General features: G+C 46.6%; 5 protein-coding genes across 6 annotated transcripts; 2 read left to right on the forward strand and 3 right to left on the reverse strand.

Annotated features, from left to right (window-relative positions):
• Positions 1–347: 347 nt before the first annotated feature.
• On the reverse strand, positions 348–4360 carry LOC108023109 (probable G-protein coupled receptor Mth-like 3). Of its 2 annotated transcripts, none has more exons than XM_017092375.3 (9): positions 4072–4360; positions 2537–3043; positions 2327–2477; positions 2081–2266; positions 1764–2015; positions 1528–1699; positions 1281–1475; positions 1126–1213; positions 348–854 (listed from the first exon to the last, which is right to left on the reverse strand). In XM_017092375.3, exons 1-8 carry the CDS (start codon positions 4090–4092, stop codon positions 1129–1131), a joined length of 1569 nt encoding a protein of 522 aa, XP_016947864.1. In that variant the 5' UTR covers positions 4093–4360; the 3' UTR covers positions 348–854; positions 1126–1128. The 2 variants fall into 2 exon arrangements, with proteins under 2 accessions (XP_016947864.1, XP_043948375.1); XM_044092440.2 differs by having other exon boundaries at positions 4119–4359.
• A 527-nt stretch (positions 4361–4887) lies between these two features.
• On the reverse strand, positions 4888–5448 carry LOC108022239 (dynein light chain roadblock-type 1). The gene is made up of 2 exons (XM_017091098.3): positions 5341–5448; positions 4888–5285 (listed from the first exon to the last, which is right to left on the reverse strand). Exons 1-2 carry the CDS (start codon positions 5362–5364, stop codon positions 4971–4973), a joined length of 339 nt encoding a protein of 112 aa, XP_016946587.1. The 5' UTR covers positions 5365–5448; the 3' UTR covers positions 4888–4970.
• A 220-nt stretch (positions 5449–5668) lies between these two features.
• Positions 5669–6364, forward strand: LOC108022241 (dynein light chain roadblock-type 2). Its single transcript, XM_017091099.3, has 3 exons — positions 5669–5802; positions 5856–5934; positions 6006–6364. Exons 1-3 carry the CDS (start codon positions 5800–5802, stop codon positions 6215–6217), a joined length of 294 nt encoding a protein of 97 aa, XP_016946588.1. The 5' UTR covers positions 5669–5799; the 3' UTR covers positions 6218–6364.
• A 519-nt stretch (positions 6365–6883) lies between these two features.
• LOC108022740 (ecdysone-induced protein 74EF) lies at positions 6884–14112 on the forward strand. Its single transcript, XM_017091831.3, has 2 exons — positions 6884–7090; positions 11310–14112. The coding sequence occupies exon 2, from the start codon at positions 11993–11995 to the stop codon at positions 13514–13516; it is 1524 nt and encodes a 507-aa protein (XP_016947320.1). The 5' UTR covers positions 6884–7090; positions 11310–11992; the 3' UTR covers positions 13517–14112.
• A 969-nt stretch (positions 14113–15081) lies between these two features.
• Positions 15082–18196, reverse strand: LOC108022989 (uncharacterized). Its single transcript, XM_017092217.3, has 3 exons — positions 17805–18196; positions 17097–17740; positions 15082–17040 (listed from the first exon to the last, which is right to left on the reverse strand). The coding sequence occupies exons 1-3, from the start codon at positions 18097–18099 to the stop codon at positions 15529–15531; spliced, it is 2451 nt and encodes an 816-aa protein (XP_016947706.1). The 5' UTR covers positions 18100–18196; the 3' UTR covers positions 15082–15528.
• Between the last annotated feature and the right edge of the window lie 267 nt (positions 18197–18463).

Genomic DNA, 18463 nt, shown 5'->3' on the forward strand with positions numbered 1-18463 from the left:
GGCTAGATCGACTTGGCTAGTGATCCCGATCAAGAATATATAAATGGGTTGGCACTCTTGTTTATAAATTTTTGACATTGCCTTTGTGGCACACTGTCGTCCCCTTAATTTTCAGCTTAAGAACTCAAAATAAACAAAATAAAAATAAAAAATAAATGTACAAGTTGAGCCGTGAGTCAGAATCAGAGCCTACGATAATTTGAATCATACATTTGAGAGCAAAACAGGGAGCTTCTCAGTCGATAAATGAATGAATGAATATGCAAGTGTGCAATATGTTTTAAGGTATCATTACCTTAAGACTTAATTTTGTATTGCAAAATCAATTTTAATAACGTCAAACTTAATGAGGTTCACATGTATGTATATATTTTAAAGTGCGCACGAAAAACATAAGATAAGCAAAAGAAACAAAATTTCGCATGAATCATTGTTTCCTAACATGGGACGATAAATATTTGTAGATTACATTTCTATGAGGTTCACAAAAAACATTTCATATTAAATAGCAACTAAGACGATGAACCAGAAAGGCAAGCCGAAGTTTGTATACCCTTGCGGTTATAAGAATTACTTATTTATTATTTATAATTTTATAAAAAAAAGTCCAAAATCACGTTTGTTTCCTGAGTAAAGATGAGGTAGTTGAAGTTTCGAGTGTGTGTCAATGCAGATTCATCCTTATAAATTAAAATATCTTCGAGATGTAGGTTAGGTAGAAAGGAGACTTACTACCAAGAAACCTCAATAGTAACTATGCCCTGCTGGTATACAGACCATCACTTCGTGAAGTTCCACATCGCCCTTCTCTGGATCGCGTAGTGACGGCACTCCAGGTGTACTTTGGTGGCCCTCTAGGATGGAAAATGCATTAAAAGTGTGGCACAAATTAAAAGATGTATAAACACATAGTGCAAAATTAAAGTATGTGACGACCGAGACAAGCACCATGCTAAGCGAAATGTTAGTGGCAACAAACAGACGGGAGTCACGACCCACATCGGGCGAACCCGTTGGATTAGCAATATTCGATCTGGCATTCCAATAAGGCGGCTTATTAGGTGTAATAGGAAGAGGGCATCCAACACCAACGAAACAAGCAGGAAATAATTCTTTTTGGATTACCTATTACAGGACACTCGGGTCAAATTTCGTATTGTCTAGCGAGATTTCTTCTTCGCTGTCAGGCTCTTCCTCTTTCTTTCCCTGAATGCTGCTCATTCAGAGATAACGATGGTACCTGGTTATTCGAACTATTTTCAGAGCCACAGACTACTTACCGGTCCTTCAGGAGCTTTAGGGTGCTGGGCTTGAGGATGAAGAGCACAAAGATGATGGTTCCCTGGGACCAGTTTAGGTAGTCAGCCACCTTCAGGACCTTAGGCCAAAAAGAGTCGCGGCGCACGAGGAAGGATATTATCTCCAAGCTCCAGGTCAAGCCCATGATGATGAAGAGGCGCAGGAAGAACGTGTAGCTGTGTGGAATCATTAGAGTCGCTAAGATGGAAGTGCTTCCTCTAGACCTACGTTCGCTTGTCCGAGTTCAGCTTGTTGTTCCTTCTTTGCTGGTGGGAAAAGTTCTGGACTTCCTTCTTCACTTTGACTATACGGATAGCAGTCAGGATGAACATGGTAATGTTGAAAGCTATCAGCAGTACCATCGGTCCGTAGAAGTACAGTAGGACAACGTTGTCGCCAGCTGTGGGGAAAGGAAGGTGTATGACGGCCGTTCCACCGCATCTCAAACGGATATCTGAACCCACTGTAGATCCAGCACTGTGTGGTGCCCATGCGAGGCGCCCAGTCCCTATCTGCTATTGCTTTATCCGCCAGGAAGGTGACGCCGGTCATGGCCAGGGCCATGCCCCAAGCGTAGCTGTTGTAGGCCAGGAAGCGATGTTCGGGCAGGAAGCGGTTCAGCGAATGGGCGGTGCCGCTAAAGGTGTTCCAGAGGTGCAGGCTGATGACAGAGAGCCAGAAGAAGGCGGCCATGACGGAGAAGTAGCCCACAAAACCTACAGACGATATTGCAAGTGTTACTCTTCAACGGCTTCATGGCCCCCTAAGCGCTGTTCTTAACCTGATGCAGTGCACGCGGTCGAGGGCAGTCTAAACGCGTTCCACAAGTCGAGCAGCAGGAGTAGGTAAGCCACGAACAGGGCGACCATGTAGCACATAAAGCACTTTCCGTGCAGGTTCTGCAGCTTCTTCACGTAGAGGTACACGCTGATCGTGAGAAGCATACAAACCAACGATATTATCATCACTGTGGGGAGAGAGGGCGGTGGAAGTAAAAAGGGCCGAGCTTTCTATAGGTTAAACTAACCAACGGTCTGCCCGGTTTTCGAGGCTTCAGTCCCAAGAAGGCAGAAGTGGGGAGCAATGCGAATATTATCACCCACGAATTCAATGTGTTGCACGCAGTATTCCGACTTATCCAAGTACGCCTCGTCCCAGGCCCGGAAAAAGGTTCCATTCTAGGGAAGATCAATTGCGATTAAACGCCGCACTTGGCAGACGAACTGGTAGAAGGAACCTCGAACAGAGTGAAGCCGTTGCCAGGCTTTGTGTGATCTGCGTGGTGCATGTTTTCGTCTCCACAGGGCAGGGGCAGATCCGATTGGACGACTAGATCCTCCCTGAAGTGCCTCTTGGCCACTGTCCCATTGTTCAGGGTCACGTTCACGAAGCGATTGTGGGTTTCCAGTTCGTCCAACGACATCTCACCAACGCACTTGCTGCTCTTCATCTTGTGATTGTGCGGGCAGCAGAACCTGATGCAGGGCTTAAGTTTGCAGGCACATCCTCTAATGTGCTTCGAACCGTACTTTTTGCCACCATCAGGCAAAACCTCGAAGTCATATTCCCCCACCAAGTTGGCGGGAATCAGTAGACCATCATATAGATACGATCCGTTCGAAAACTTTTCAGCGTTTGATACATCCACGGTATCATAAAAATCGCAATCGGGAATATCTGCAGTTGATCTTGAAACCAACTGCACTAGGATAGTGGCGAGCACGCCTATAAGTAACCGCATTTTCTGCAAAAAAAGATGTCAAGTCGTTCCTTTAGGGCTTCGTATTTAGGTTTCATTGTTGTTAGATGTCTGTAACCAGATTAATTACTATTTATTATGCCATTTTTATTGGTGAGAAGAGCTGGGGTAAACTTTCATTTGTGTTTCCGATATTTTACGAACACGAGTACGCCTGCATAAAGTACACTGTTTATGAGATAAGTTGGGAGAAATATTTTAAACTAATAAATTGAGTTTACTAAATTTAAAAAAGTAACTTGTAAGTAGTGTATCATTTACGTTTCCATTGATGCCAATAGTTAAAAGAAGTTTGTTTCCTCAAAATACTTATGCCGACCAGTCTATCTATTTTATTATATTAATACAACAAAGCTTGCTCATCGACCAATGGAGCATATTGATCTCTATATATGTATGTACCCTTCCAATTATAGCATACACGTTCCATGAAACGATTAAATGAGATTTCTGCGAAACAGAATTCCTCGAATTCGCAAAATAAATTAGTAAGCATTTGCCAAGGTCATCTGACGTCTGTCTTATCGCAAGAACGATTTTTATCGTCTTTTTTTATATATGTATAATAGGGATACAATAGCTTATTCCAAGAAAAACTAATTCTATATAGTTGAAAACCATACATTAATCAATTTTTTTGAGTAGAAATAATAACAACTCTAGAACTGTTAGGGGTATGTTATTTTATTTCTAATTTTATACTTGACACCACCACTTGGGCGTACACTTTTTGGTAGTGTTAAGGTTAAAATTAGAAATAAAATATAACTTCTGTTGAATAATTATGGAAAAAACACGTCATTGAAGACAATAAACTATAGTTTCATTTAAAAAAAATTAATAAAATACATGCATAAATGGCCGAACAATTCACGTTCAAAGTTTGGGGGCGTCGCAGAGATATGCGAGTGCTCCGTTTAAGCACCGCGCTAGAAAGCTAACAAAGTAGTAGATACACATAAACCATAAATTAAGCCCACCAGTTCCGCGTTTTACTGAGGTGCAGAACTCACTTTGGATTGAAGACAAACCATAAACGAAAGCGAAAGTACGCACTAACCAGTAAACAAGCAGTGAGAGAGGCAACGCGATCCGACCCGGCAACCAAAATGGCAAAGCAAACGAAAAAGTCGCCTCTAGTCACTTTCGCTTCGCTATCGAAATATCGTTCTATGGTCGAACTATCGTCCAGAAGTGTCTCCGAAGATACTTCTTCGCGATCGAAATGAGTGCTATCGCCTTTCTATCGGTCAGAAGTGACTCAGAAGTTACTTCTACGCGATATATGTATACTTTGTTTTTGTAAAATGTGTACTATCGTCTTTCTATCTTCCAGAAGTGACTTCTGGACGATAGGCGATATAATTATCGCTCTTTTAGGTTGTGATGGTACATATCCCTGCAAGCAAAAGGGCGATAGTTCTATCGCCTATCGTGACTTCCAAAAGTCACTTCGGCGATATTCGCATTCGGATCGCGGCCCTTCTCGGAGTCACTTCGGCGACACCTCGGGAAGTCACAAGCTCATTGGGCTGCTGATCAGCTGGTCCGATAACTTGTACATAAAAGATCGATACTTGAATTGGGGCAGCAGTACATCTTTTCCACACTTCCTTTTGCGTAATTTTTACGTTTGAATCGGACTCGAGAGTACCTTTTAATGCCGGGCAGCTGTCTAGACTTTTACACCGCTCATTGGGCTGGCAGTTTCCAAATGCTGATAGAGATTAAAATTAGTCAACGGAGTAGCATTTAATTAGATTGTTTAATGTTTGTATGAGAACTATATAGATGAGTAGTTTTCATTATGTTCATGAGGTAAATTGAATTGTGACTGACAAGTTATGTGTCAGATATTCAGGATGGGAATACAATTTGAAAACTGGAAGTTGGGGGAATCACTTCTATTAGTTTACTTTTCAAAGTTATCATGCGCGTCCTGCACTACGAGTACTGTTATTTTGGAGTCTGGCACTAAGAGAACCTCGTTAGTTTTTGTGCGCACCCGCAGCATCAGCAGCTCATCTGTGGGATCAATTTTGCTCATCCCACGTTCCAATCTTCCCCGAATGGCCTGGAACTGTCCTGAGAACTGCACGGCATCGTCCTGGTCCATTGTACTCCTTACAGGATGCCCCGAGTCGTTGAGAATCACTACGTCCCGGACATGTTTCTTCGATTTGACTTGATCGAATGCCATCTCCACATAGCGCCGGGTTCGAGGTGGCTTTAAGGAGAGAGCTATGAATCAATAGTGAAGGGGGGGATTTTGCTAATTTTACCCTTTTTGGAGTGTCTAGAAACATTTTGTTTTGTTTGTGGTCCTTCCAAACTTACTTCCTTACGAAAATATTATTGATTTAATTGGTACACTTAATTTGTATTTTGACCTAGTTTTTCGTTTCCAAGGTGCGTTTTCAAAGACGGTGTTGCTTTGTGGGTCAATATGTCAGCTTTATTTGTATCCAAAATTATTTTCAAGACTTGGTTGTACACATTAAAATTAACTAATGCTACTTAGTCTTAATGATTAAACTTAGACCGTTGAAGTAACGCCTTCCGGTATTTTTTAAATGGCCAAACTCTTATCGATAGTGCTCTGTTAACCTTCTGCTAAAGTTACATCCGATGAAGTGCCACCACTGGCAGTCCATCTCTAATATCGAACAAACAAATTCTTATTTTTATTTTATTAAACTGCAGGTGGTTTCTGTCGTGACTAGTAGAAACTATTGGAAAAAATGGTGAGTAGTAGTGTACTATCACCAGAGCGTTACACTGATTTTGTCTGTTGCAGTCGCAGGAGGTGGAGGAAACACTTAAGAGGATCCAGAGTCACAAAGGTGTAGTGGGTACCATTGTGGTCAACAACGAAGGTGGGAGTTGCCATGATATCTGTGATGTACAACTTGCTTACTGGTTTCTACAAACCCAACCCTCCAATTAGGCATTCCGGTCAAGTCCACGCTCGACAACACGACGACCGTCCAGTACGCTGGCCTAATGAGTCAGCTGGCGGACAAGGCTCGGAGTGTGGTGAGGGACCTGGATCCTTCGAACGACATGACATTCCTGCGGGTGCGATCCAAGAAGCACGAGATCATGGTGGCCCCGGACAAGGACTTCATCCTGATCGTCATCCAGAACCCAACCGACTAACTGCCCTGGAGCTCGGTGCGGCGCATTGCTGGAGTTATCTACCGCACATTTATACACACATTAAATCGCCTGCGAGCGAAATGAGAGGTAAATTATATGTAACGAAATTGTACTTGAATGGAGTAAAATTATTTATGCATAAAATGACATCACGTAAACAGATCTTGGGAGCGCTGTTCAAGTTGGGGCGATTGTAACGCTATTCATCGATAAGTACCCTTTGAGGGTCCGAACTGGGAAAGGTTACAACAAACTTTTTTGTTGGGGAAGACCTAGAATTATCACTTTAATTTGTTCAATATTATATTAGTTAAAATATATGTTTATAACCAGTAAAGATATCGGTACACAAATCGGCTGTTAAGTTGGCTTATATCTTGACTAAATGGTTTGTGTCTCAGAATAAGAATTTATCGAATGTCCGGAATGCATCAAAATCTAAAGAGGCAGAAGAGCAGCGCACTTACGTTTGTTTACGGTTGCTTACGTTTCATAAGTTTGCTTACGTTCCGTCGCAAAAATATCGATGTTTTTGGAAACTTCCACCTCTATGGCTTATCGATTTTTCGATTTTTCCATGTTTCCACCTCTAGCAGACAGCGGCAGAGCACTTACTTACGTTCGCCTACGTTTGCTTACGTTACCGATAACCGATATTTCCGCACCTCTGATCTCCCACCACTAGGTCGTTCGTGTCGAAACCCGTGAGCTGCGTTGCCTTGCGTTTTGCGTACTTGCATTTAAAATTTGAAGAAAACCTCCGTGAAATAGTCAATACATTGATTGGAAAGCCAATCAGCCCCGTCTCGACCCAGTGTGCGCGAGTGCAGCGAGCTAGGCGATCCCCGATCGATCGAATCGAATCGAGAAAAGGTAATTCGGAAGATGGGCGTGCAGCGAAAAGCGAGCGGGGCAAAGAAAATGGCGTAATCACGCACTTCGAAGCCCCAAACGCAACGCAAACGGAATCCAAGTCCACGAAACCCCAATCGGCTGGTCAGCAATACTTGGGCGAAAAACGAGCCACCAAAGTGAAAAAAGTTAAATAGAAAAAACTGAGTGCTGCAGCCATATTTGTTCCGTGAAAATGAAAACGATACACACAAACACACGCTCGAGTGTATATACGTAGTCGTCGGTGCATGTATATATATCCGCCTATACATATGTGCTGGGAATTAACTGAATAAAAGAAGCACTTCGCATCGGATCGTCATCGCACCGTCCCGTTGTTCGCAATTTCATTTCATTTCCAACGCGATTCTCGTTCAACGTACGTTGGTACATAGCCTGCCGTACATACTTACGTACATACGTACTTACGTATGTACACATGTACTTTCAATATCGACGATGGCATCACAAAAACACGACGCGCACACAGACACGCACGCACGTACCGTACATACGTGCGGGCACAGAGACAGGGTCTGTTCGTATGTATGTACGTGGGACTGGATGTTGTTGTACATAACGGAGAGTTGAGCACATAAGGGCTGGCTGGCTCAATATAGAAGCAAAAGCATGTGGCTGCGCTGCCAGCGTCGCTGCCTGCAGCGCGTAAGGGATTTTATTACGTCGGACGTTTCGGTCGTCGGTCGCTGGGTTCGTTTTATATTTTTGGATATTTTACACATGTCCATATGCCCGTCGATTCCCCTGCATCCTCTCCCACATGCATCTCGCTCTCTTTTCGCGTGCGTGCGTGTGTGTGACTCCTTGAATGCAACGTAACGGTAAACTGGCGACTGCAACGGCGAGTGGGAGGGGGACGGCACTAGACCCCCCCGCGACGCAGGGCTCCACACTCGCGTCCATAAAACCAGTGCTCAAAGCCTCGAAAGTGGCCTCGCCGAACAGGACTCAAATGTTCCAATGAAAGCCAGTGAAAATCGCAAAAAATACCCGAGTGAATCACCTTAACAACAAAGTTTCAACGTCACAAGCATAAAGCAGTGCACAGAGAGAAAATCGATATAATATGATCACTTTAAAAGGCTACAAATATAAATGAACTGTGCTACCTTAAAGATATCCCAAAGTTTTAGAGCCATTGGTCATAGGAAGTTATCTAACCTTGTTGTTTTCATTTTCGTCAGTATTCAAGTGGCTAAGGCAAATGAATACCATAGATTCGAGGAGAACAAAGTCCAGCAACACAAAGCTAACGAACTCTGTAATTCCCAACGGGTTCTAGCACTGCTAGTTTTAAAAAATTTGATTCTAAATTATAATTAAAGTGTAACAATTTTAAACTGATATTCTGGGTCTGGAATAAGATACATACTAATATCAACCGGCTATTTCTCTGTGTGTATACAAACATTTCCCCGAACATGACTCGATTTCCTAAAATCTGATTAGTCAGCAAACTTAAAAGATCCCGGACCGAGTTCAGAGACTTATCAAGGGCATTTGATTAGATTGTACGAAAAAGCAGAAACTTGTAGGCCTGCCAACATTCCAAGGGCTTTAACGCTGGCAGCCAGCATCGCTTTAAGCTCGTAGAGCGGAGCTATGGTTCCCCTCCGAGTACAACCAGTTTTTTTTTGCCTTGTTGTTGTACTTTTTGGCCGAACGCAAGGCCAAAGTTCACACAACACTAAACAAAGGTTCTCGCACCATTCGGCTGTGTGTATATGCTTCTATATCTTATCACATGGGTTGGGAATTCGCAGAGCAGCAGCTCTGAGCCATCAATCAGTGCCCGGCGCCCACTATCTCTGCAACTTTCAAACTCACAACTTCCCTCTAATTGCGCAGAAGAATGCCGAGTGCGCAATCAACCTGGGAAATGAGCGGAAAATGCTGTGCTATCGGCTAAACCCAGCTGTTCTACGCAAATCGTAGAAAGCGCCACCGTCTCAATGGTAATTAGAAAACTCGGCAAAACAGTTGATCAAACAGTCGGATCGGCTAGGTTTCCAGCTTGAATTGCCTGCTTTGTTCCTTGCAAACATGTCTAGAAGGTCCCCATTCTCCGTTTATCAGTGGACATTAACATTTTAGCTACTGACTGTCGGCCACGAATATTATTTCGGTCTAAGACATAAGCATGTGCACACGTTTCACCTCTTCCCATTGAGATAAAAGTAATGTTTTCAATATGGTCTAGTTATACATACCTTATGACTCGTGAATCAAATAAAGGGCAATGACAAAAAAGTTGGTCAGCTGATAGAACTTGTAAAAACTTTCATTTGAAACCTAAGAATTCGCGTTTTCAAGGGAGAAAGAATTTACTCACAGACGGGTATTTTAAGTAAATAGAAGTTTAGGCGTCATTTGTAAACTGCTCTATTTGTGTAAACACCTCTATGTTATTATTGTGATGATAATCAGATTGGAATGAGGTCTTTTTTTGATAGGGGTTGTTTGTTGGTTAGGACAGCGGGTGTGCAGCGTACGATCGCCTTACCCCAAATGATTTTTCCATCTTTTCCAGGCTGACTCATGCCATATTGGCTTCGCAGTCGCCTTGCATCTTGGAAAAAGCTGTTCGGCCTGGCAGCAGCTAGTCGAAGGTCTTCTCCCGTTGAACTTTCGACCCGCTGACCAGGCCCCGAGAAACTTTTGCCCCAGCTAGGCGGCAGCACGGGCAGTCAGCAGTTTCCAGGCACACAGCCATATCCACACAGCTGCAGCCATTTCGATCGGAAAGCGACCGAGTTCGCTGCAGCAGCCACACAAAAGTACACACGGTGGTCCTTCGGTTGACACAGCCACCCCGCCACATCCGCAGATACATATCTAAATACATACCTACATACTGACGAGTGCAGGCAGCAGCTTTCTTCCCTTAGACGAATCGAAAACTCGATTTTCATCCCCGTGGCGAGCAGAATTTAGTTTTAATTTCATTACAGACACGCTGGGCCGGCGAAGGGAAAAGAGTGGAAAGCATGCGTATTAAAGTCGCAGTTTGCCCGGAGTTCTATGGAGAAGCTATGCAGCAGTTCCCGGGGAATGAAATTCATATGCGCGATTAGATATAGGTGTGTTACAAGTTGGGATTTCTGGACGGTGCCGGGTGCCTGCGGGGCTTATGGATGCGAATGGTGCATGTGCTGCGTGCGCGTGGCGTCAGAGTCAGATGATAAGACGGCCAATACATACACATAGTACGCCCGTGGTCGTTCTAAAAAGCTTATAACATCGGATAGAGCAGCCTTATCGCCCCGTTGGTTGGGAAAACAAAAATAAAAGCAATGCCCAATCGAAGCTATAATACCCTTGCCGTTGGTTGTGCTTACAGCAAAGTTTCGTAGAACTGAAGAGGAACTCGGATCCCTTTAGAGGAATATTTTTGGGAACTTCTTATCACTTACCTTTGAATAACCAACTGGTAATCCTCTCAGAGCGTTTAGAAATCTTACAATGTATGTATTTCTTTAAAGTAGGGTTTAAAACAATGTTTTTAATCTCCACATTACACATACCCATTTAGTTTTACTGCTTTGAAATATGGATGGTAATGTCTCTGTGTATACTACCCTCTGCAAGAGTATACGAACAAAATAGAAGCGAACATGGCAAGGGGAATCTATTTTTGGCTCGCCAATCGCGAAACGATTCTCTGCAGGATTTGCACACCTGTCCTCTGTTTTTGGCATCTTTAGCTCGTCTCCCCTCTTCCGCTGCTGCACTTTTGACCCTCCAACCACTTGTTTCGTGTGTTTTCGCCCGAAAAGGAGGACACAAAACAAAGGGCAGAGGCACCGAGAAGACCTGCTGGCAGAGGCAGAAAATTGCAAATGCTGAAGATTTCCAAAATGCCAAAACTGCACATGTGTGCGTTCCTTGCTGCGTCTGTGCTCCCATTTCGGGCCTACTTCATTTTTTGAAAGAGAATACCCGAAAGGCAGGCCAGAGTTGAGGAAAAAGGGACCTGAAATCCGAGCTCAGCGAACATCTGTTCCGAAGTGTTGTGTGTTGATTTCACCAGCCGACCAGCCGAAAATTATTGAATACATGTCGGCTGCATTGTACACACCGCTTTGGAAAGAAATGTGTATATACAACTGGGCACAGGCACAATGCAAAGTGTGAAACAAGACTCTTTTTCACATACCTGCTTTTTATTTTATTCCAGGTAAACCGACGTCGACGACAGCGGAATACCCGAGATACCGAGAGCCAAGGCAGCGGCAGAATAAAGAAACAAGGAAACATTTGCACGCCAGCGGAGCAACTGCAGCAGAGCACAGAGGCACCGAGCTTCGAGGCACCGCCAGCGACAAGAAAAACCACTTCAACAAAAGAGGATAACATACTGGAAGTGCCCCACACACACTGCCACACCACCACACCGCCACCGCTGCCCAGCTACAAGCATACACACACTGTACGTGCCCGACGGTGGGAAAGTAAACCGACATCTTTTAACGACCGCCGAGAGTTTTGCAATCAGAAGAAGTCGGAGAGCCGAGCCGTGTCGATCGGCCAGCCCTTTGATAAGCCAGAGAGAAGGGAGCAGCCCAGCTCAGCTCAGCGCAGCGCAGCGCAGCGCAGAACCAGAGAGGAACAGGTTGCGTCGAACGCGCAACGAATTTGGAAATCGAGCCAGCCGAAAGTGCGTGAGCGTGATCGTGATCGCTTGTACGTAGCCCCGAAAGCAAAAAAGAGCTGTAGAAACCCGCAGATCCGGACTTGCATTTAACTTTTAAGCAGCTCGAAGGGTTTCCAGCCCGTGGCCCATGAGCAGCTGAGCCCAACGGCAGCAGCTAAGACGGAAACCAGACTTACACCTCAAACACCCGACCCAAGCCAGATCCAATGAAAACGCTAGTGCTCAGTCCGGACGACCTGCAGAACTTCAACAAGTTCATCTATGACCCCAAGTCGGCCGCCCAGCTGGCCGCCAGTGCCGGCGCAATTGGAGCAGCGGCGGCGGCGGCAGCAGCAGTGCACGGCCCACCTGCCGGCACCACAGTACAGCTGCTCCAGGGCGGCGTGGGCGGATCGGTCAATCCCGGCGTAGTGCCCGTGTCCGTGCCCGTATCCACCAGCACAGCCAACAGTGCCAACAACCTGATGGCACTGCACTACTACCTGAAGCATCCGGGTATCCAGCAGATGCCCATCCCACAGCAGCAGCAACATCAGCAGCAGCAACAGCACCACCACCAGCAGCATCAACAGCAGTTGCTGGCCCAGTCGCAGACGCAGCTGAAACAGCTGCAGCTCAAGCAGCCGACGATCCACCAGCACCAGCAGCACATCAGCTACCACCACCACCATCCGTACTACCAGCAGCAGCCTCAGCAGGCGCCGCCACCGCAACCGCAGCCTCTAAAGAGCCAGCCTCAGTCGCACCTGCCCGTGCACGCCCTCAACCAGAACTCGAACTTCTCGGCGGCCAGCTCCAGTACGGGCGGCACTGCCTCCAGCCATGCGCCCACCCAGCAATCGAACGGATCCAGCGTCTCACCCACCATTGTGTCGAGAGTGGCGGCCGTGGGGACACCCAGCAGCAGCAATATTGCAGCCGCCGCCAATGCTCTCCTGCGGGCATCGGCCGCCTCCACAGCTCCGAGCTCCTCCGCCTCATCGTCCTCATCCGCGTCGTCGAACTCCTCGTCCAGCAGCTCCTCCTCCAGCGCCAGCAGCTCAGCGAATTGCGCTAAGAAGCTGAAGACGGAACCCGTGCTCTCGCAGTACAATCAGACGGAGCGCCTAAATTTCGCCAACACGTACATCGTGTGGAGCGAGGAGCACTGGCGGCGGGTGATATTCCACGACGAGCGCAGGTTTAACCTGGACGGACCGGATGGCTTCTCGTACTATTTCCACGACCTACGCAACTACGAGCGCACGCTGTCTCAGCGGCCGCGTGGCAATTCCGTGTACATCTACCTGATGGTCTGTGTGGGAGGAGCAGTGCATCTGGAGGTGTCATCCGCCAAACAGCGACCAGAATCCTGCATCGAGGCCATCATGCGAGAGCGGCCCAATATCGTGACCAAGCTGGGCGGAAACTCGGAGTTCGTGCTGCAGGACCACAACTGGATGTCGCACGCCCTGCCAACCGCCCAGGATCTTCTGAACGCGGAGGGTCTGAAGACCCAGAAGTGGCCCACCATCGCCCACGATCTGAACATCATGGAGAACGTGTGGGGCTGGCTCATCCGCGAGGTGTTCGACGGGGGACGGAAGTTCTCGCGGAAGGACGACTTGATATTCCGCATCAAGGAGGCGTGGTCCCGCCTGCCGCTCGACCTGATCACCAACCTGTACAGCACGCTGCCGGAACGGATCACGGAGCTCTACTACACACAGGGCGTCTACACGAATTGTTGACACCGGCGTACAGAGCAACCAGGACGTGGACAGGGCTCAGGGCAGCGCTTGGCCGCCTCGGCGGTCGTGCAGGCGGTGATCGACGGTGGTCGTGTTCCAGAACCTGACCCGAGAAGCGCCAGCTCCTCGATGTCTGCCAGAGACCGGAGAGCGAAGGAAGCAAATCTTTATATACAATTTAACTTAACTTTTTGTGTATAGCTTTAAGATGTGTGCAGAGGAGCGGACAGGACTGCGTGGAGACCGACGGACTGAAAGCGAGAAAGACAGACGATTGGACGGACGGACGGACTGACGGACGAACCGACTTGGGTTATAAGTTATCAAGTTTTTAGTTATTTAAAAAATGATACAAAACAGAAAGCAGCAGATTGTGGGCAGAACACACGTCAAGTGTTGCCATATCGCTTTGTAATTAGTGTTTTTATCCTCCCCTATTATCGCTCCCATTTGCCCCTAAACCAACCCTTCGCCCCAAAATACCCTCGTAATTCGTAAGTCTTACTTTAAGTTGTCGTTTTCCTTTTTACCCCCACCCCCAATCTATTAAGAATATACAAAATATATTAGTTACAAACAAGTTTATTTGAACTTAACTCCCCTTTTGTTGATTGTTTTTAGTTGTGCCAGCGGTAGATGAACAAAATTGAAATGCCAAGCGAGCAGAGAGGAAGAAAACAAAATAAATTGTAACTAAAGTATTATTTTAAGGCATAGTTTTTGTTGTAGCAAATTACGGAGAACTCACACACGTAAATCTTCAGACACACACGCATGAACACTCAGAAGAAGAATCCTATCATGTAAAATTGTTTACGAGAACAGAAATTATGATTAAACTAATTATCAATGTAATTAATACATATTAAACGAGAGAGAACTAACAACAAGTCGAAGAGCAAAGGCAACTTAGTGTTAATGTAAGATCGAAACAACTAACCAGAGCATAGGACCTAGAGATCGATGAAATCATGCTGAAACTCAACACTCCCTCAATCCCGAACCTGTAACCCCCCACTCTGTCCAGTCCCCTCCAATGGAAGTAGAGCTCTGAGCCTAACTTCCGTGACTACCGATGGCATCTAGATGTGAGCTCTTCTTGGGGATTGCGACTCCGACCCAGACAAACTCTTAGTACGCCATATTATGGTTTATACGTACGCACCCAATACTTAGCAATACAATTGAACTGAACAAACTGACTGCACCTCGCCAGTGCAGAGAACTAATCTGTAGAGTACTTGAGCCACTATGAGAAAGTATCCTTGAAATAAATGCAACTTATACACATTATGCGAAACACCCCAAAATTTGGCAGTTATGTGAATGTGATTTCCCCTTGTTTTCGCTTCTGCATAATGAACGGCTCGACCAGAAAATCGTCAACTTTATACATGCATATTCATATACAAGCAAGAACAAGAAAAATCAACAAAAATTTAACTATTATGATTAATTAATAAATCGAAAAATGCAATTACCAATAAAACTACCAGCAGATACGTAAAAAATCGAAAACAAACGGATTTTAGTTTGTGGATGGGGAATGAAATCGTCTTCTTCAGTAAGTTTCAAGTAAAATCTTTATTTAAAAATTGTGCGTTTCCTGTTTGCATAATACTTTTCAATACGTGAATATATTGTATATTAATATAAAATATTTGTATATACTCTACTTGGTCTATTGGCACGCAAAAGCGGTTGGAATTGTAAATATGTGTGCCCAGTTCCTATTTCTGATGCCAAACAAATTAGTCGGCTCAATAGCCTCAAGGGTAAGTAGCAGCAGTCAATACTTCCGTTGCTGAAGCTTCTAATTCGCTTGGCATCTTAAATTGCGACTGGCTCCCTTTTAAATGCAGGTCTATTCTAGGCACTTTGAGTCTGTGGCATCTATTGATCACTAGCTGGTTATCAAGTATGGTGTGCATCATCATGAACCGATGATCCTGTCTTTGATCCTTGTGTATATGTATAAAATATGTAAATACTGTTGTGACTGCTTAGCTGTCTCACTTAATCAGGCTGCGAACGCAGGTTGGGCTGCAGAAGGGCATGTTCTCCTTGACGCAAAAGCGTCCTCCTATGAGCGGCTTCCGGCACTCGATTCCGGCGCAGACAAAGCAGTTGGCATGCCAGTGGACATCGCCCCAAGCCACGCCCTGGTCCGCCGGTCCAATTGCTATCTTGCAGCGCTGGCAGCAAACGGCAAACAGTCGGTCATAGCAGAGCAAGCACAGTGGCATGTTGGACTTCTCGTCCGCGATATACTGCTGTCCGGCCAGCGGCTCATCGCACTGATAGCAGCAGAAGTGCTTGATGTGGAACGTGGCCTCCTCCGCGGCAGTGTACTCCTTGGTGAAGATCAGCTCGTCGCAGGCGCGGCATCGCGGGATCTTCAGCCTGATGGCCAAGTCGCGACCGCAGAAGACTTGTCCTTGGTGAAAGAAGTATACCAAGTCAGCCAGGAGTTCGCGGCATGTGTTGCACTTGAAGCAGCCGGGGTGCCAGGCGATCTCCTTTCCAGCTCGATCCGCCTTGACGGCCACTTCGCCATAGGCGATTGGTTTGCTGCAGTCAGCGCATAAGATGGTCCGTTGGGGTTCTTTGCCTGAAAAGTCCTCCCCGTGAAGGCGTAGCTGCTGGAACTGCTCCGGCATGCCGGCGCAGCTCGGGTACATGTTCATGTCCTCAATGCCGGGAATGCTGGTGAATCTGCCCTGGCCAGGGGTTAGATCCTCGCCGCCATAGCCCGGTGTTGGGGGTTTCGAGTGGAAGCCAGAATCACTGCTGTGGGATGTGGGCAGCTCGCCTAGGGCGGGTTTCGGATATGAAATGTCCTTGCAGCCATTGGCCATGTCGGCGAAGACCTTGTCGATCTCGTCCAGCAGCTGATCGTCGTCGAGCAGCCAGTCGTGCACTTGCTTTAGTGGCTGCAACAGCTGGCATTGGTCATGCGAGATGCCCTTGTCCTGGAGCGAGCGGAAAAGTCGGTCATAATAAGGTGCGTTGGACACAGCCGACTGTAGCATGTTCTTATCTAGTCCCACGGACTGTAGCTGGGCCTTGGTGGCCGGAGTAAGACCTTTAAGCTCCGCAAGACTTGCAACCGGCGCTGGAATATTGGAGATAACCACCGAGGAGGGAGCACGTCCAGCGCGCGCTTCCTGCAGCGCCTGTTTGAGCGGCTCTGCCTGGAGGATTTGTGCAAAGACCGGATCCCGATCGTAGTCCGTGTTGGCGGGCAGTCCGCAGTCGTAAACTATGGTGGAAACGCCACCAAACTTGACCCGCCGCATGGGCGTATCCTGGCGCATTTGTGCTCCGAATCGTATCTGCGCTGGATTCTTCAACGGCAACGGGGAGTTGAAGGGTGTGCCTGGAGAGGATTTCACTGGCGTCATGGGCTGCTGCGGGCAGATGGTGTTGATCTCGGCCCTGAACTGTGGATTGCTCACATACTCCTTACGGAACTCAGCAATGGGCCCAAGTTTGGGATCCCTCGAGATGTTCAGCTTTTTTTCCTAGAATAGACAAACGTAAAAATAATCTGCCATGACATCTTATCCACCAAACTTACCTGTAGTATTCCTAGCACCTTGTCATAGACAACGCCATGACTCACAAGGCTCTGCAAGGCCGGCTTGCTGATGCCCAGCAACTTTTCTCTGGTCTGAGCCCGCAGAGCTCTGTTTTCCTCGAATTGCACTGCAGAATCTGACAAAGGCTCTGAAAAGGCTACAAAGAGTTTGGGCTGGGCACTGGCTTGGCCTGCCAGCGCCTGGGCCACCTTGGGATTGGCCAGCAGTTCGTTCAGTGTGTCGTCGACCACCGGCGAGAGACCCAGAGTTTGCCAAGTTTTTGCCGCCTCCTGCGAAGCAGTCGAAACGGGAACAATGTGCTCCACTTGAGCATGGTTGAGGCGATCTCCTAGGCGCACGACCACGCCCTGGCCGACGCACTGCTCGCGCAATTTTTGGACGTACTGCTGCAGCTGGATGGCCTCCGTTTCCGTCAGTCCATCGCACAAGGCGGCATCCAGATCGTGCGGCGGAACTTGCAACTCAAGCTGCAGCTTTCTCTTCAAAGCGGCATCACTTCCGGCCACCGGTATTTGCGCAGTGCCCAGCTTCTCCATATAATCAGTGACCACATCGGGAGCGGCATTCGGAGGCACCCACTCCAGCTGCACCGGTTGACTGGCCAGGGCTTTGATCTTAATATCTGCAATGAGGCATACCATGTGGCGCATTCTGTCAACATACATACACGTTTCTAAACCACTTACACGCTGGCTTAGCCCTGATCTGTCCCAGAATCTCGAACTGTGCCCAGCCGGTGGCGTCATCGTCGTCCGGACAGACATGCTGATTCTTTGGGCACTTGCAGTTGCGACAGACCTTTCGCCAGAAGTGTAGATCCAGCCCAGGACACTTCTCCTTGCACTCGGCGCACGGAGCACCAGCTCCGGCTTCGTGTCCGAGTTTGGAGCGCTTTAGTTGCTCCCGGCGGCTCTCCAGCTTCGACAGCCATTCCGGAGCTTTTGGGGTTTCCACGCAAGAGTTTGGGCTCACGGCGGACATTTTAAAGGTCTGGAACCGGCTGGAACACCTAACAAAAACATTAATTTTACAGATCCTTTGTGCTCACTGGTTCTCCTAGGACGGCAGAAATACTAAACAACCCTAAAATATACTAAATATCGATACGCAGAACCTATCGATATATTGGTTTATAATAGTCTTCATTCAATCGCCTAGTTCTTATTGGACTTTGAATGCATTTTTAAGAAACTTCACGCGGCATCGAATTCATTGAATGAAAATAATTATTTTCATTCCTCTAAAATATTTAGTTTCATTTTAATGTTTGTGACATTTGTATTTTATTTTTAAAACTCTTAGTTTTCAAATAGCATCAACTTGTTTTATTGTTTGAATTGTTTGA

This window comes from Drosophila biarmipes, chromosome 2R (assembly GCF_025231255.1).
Source record: "Drosophila biarmipes strain raj3 chromosome 2R, RU_DBia_V1.1, whole genome shotgun sequence".
Classification (NCBI taxonomy): domain Eukaryota; kingdom Metazoa; phylum Arthropoda; class Insecta; order Diptera; family Drosophilidae; genus Drosophila; species Drosophila biarmipes.

Coding starts and splice junctions, on each gene's coding strand:
- LOC108023109 (XM_017092375.3), bottom strand. CDS start 4,092: ATGGTTTGTCTTCAATCCAAA. Junction 2,267..2,326: donor GAAAACCGGGCAGACCGTTG/GTTAGTTTAACC, acceptor CTCTCCCCACAG/TGATGATAATATCGTTGGTT. Junction 1,476..1,527: donor CTGAACTCGGACAAGCGAAC/GTAGGTCTAGAG, acceptor GATTCCACACAG/CTACACGTTCTTCCTGCGCC.
- LOC108022239 (XM_017091098.3), bottom strand. CDS start 5,364: ATGTTTCTAGACACTCCAAAAAGG. Junction 5,286..5,340: donor TTCTAGACACTCCAAAAAGG/GTAAAATTAGCA, acceptor CTCTCCTTAAAG/CCACCTCGAACCCGGCGCTA.
- LOC108022241 (XM_017091099.3), top strand. Junction 5,935..6,005: donor CATTGTGGTCAACAACGAAG/GTGGGAGTTGCC, acceptor CCCTCCAATTAG/GCATTCCGGTCAAGTCCACG.
- LOC108022740 (XM_017091831.3), top strand. CDS start 11,993: ATGAAAACGCTAGTGCTCAGTCCGGACGACCTGCAGAACTTCAACAAG.
- LOC108022989 (XM_017092217.3), bottom strand. CDS start 18,099: ATGTCCGCCGTGAGCCCAAACTCTTGCGTGGAAACCCCAAAAGCTCCG. Junction 17,741..17,804: donor GATCAGGGCTAAGCCAGCGT/GTAAGTGGTTTA, acceptor GCCTCATTGCAG/ATATTAAGATCAAAGCCCTG. Junction 17,041..17,096: donor AGGTGCTAGGAATACTACAG/GTAAGTTTGGTG, acceptor TGTCTATTCTAG/GAAAAAAAGCTGAACATCTC.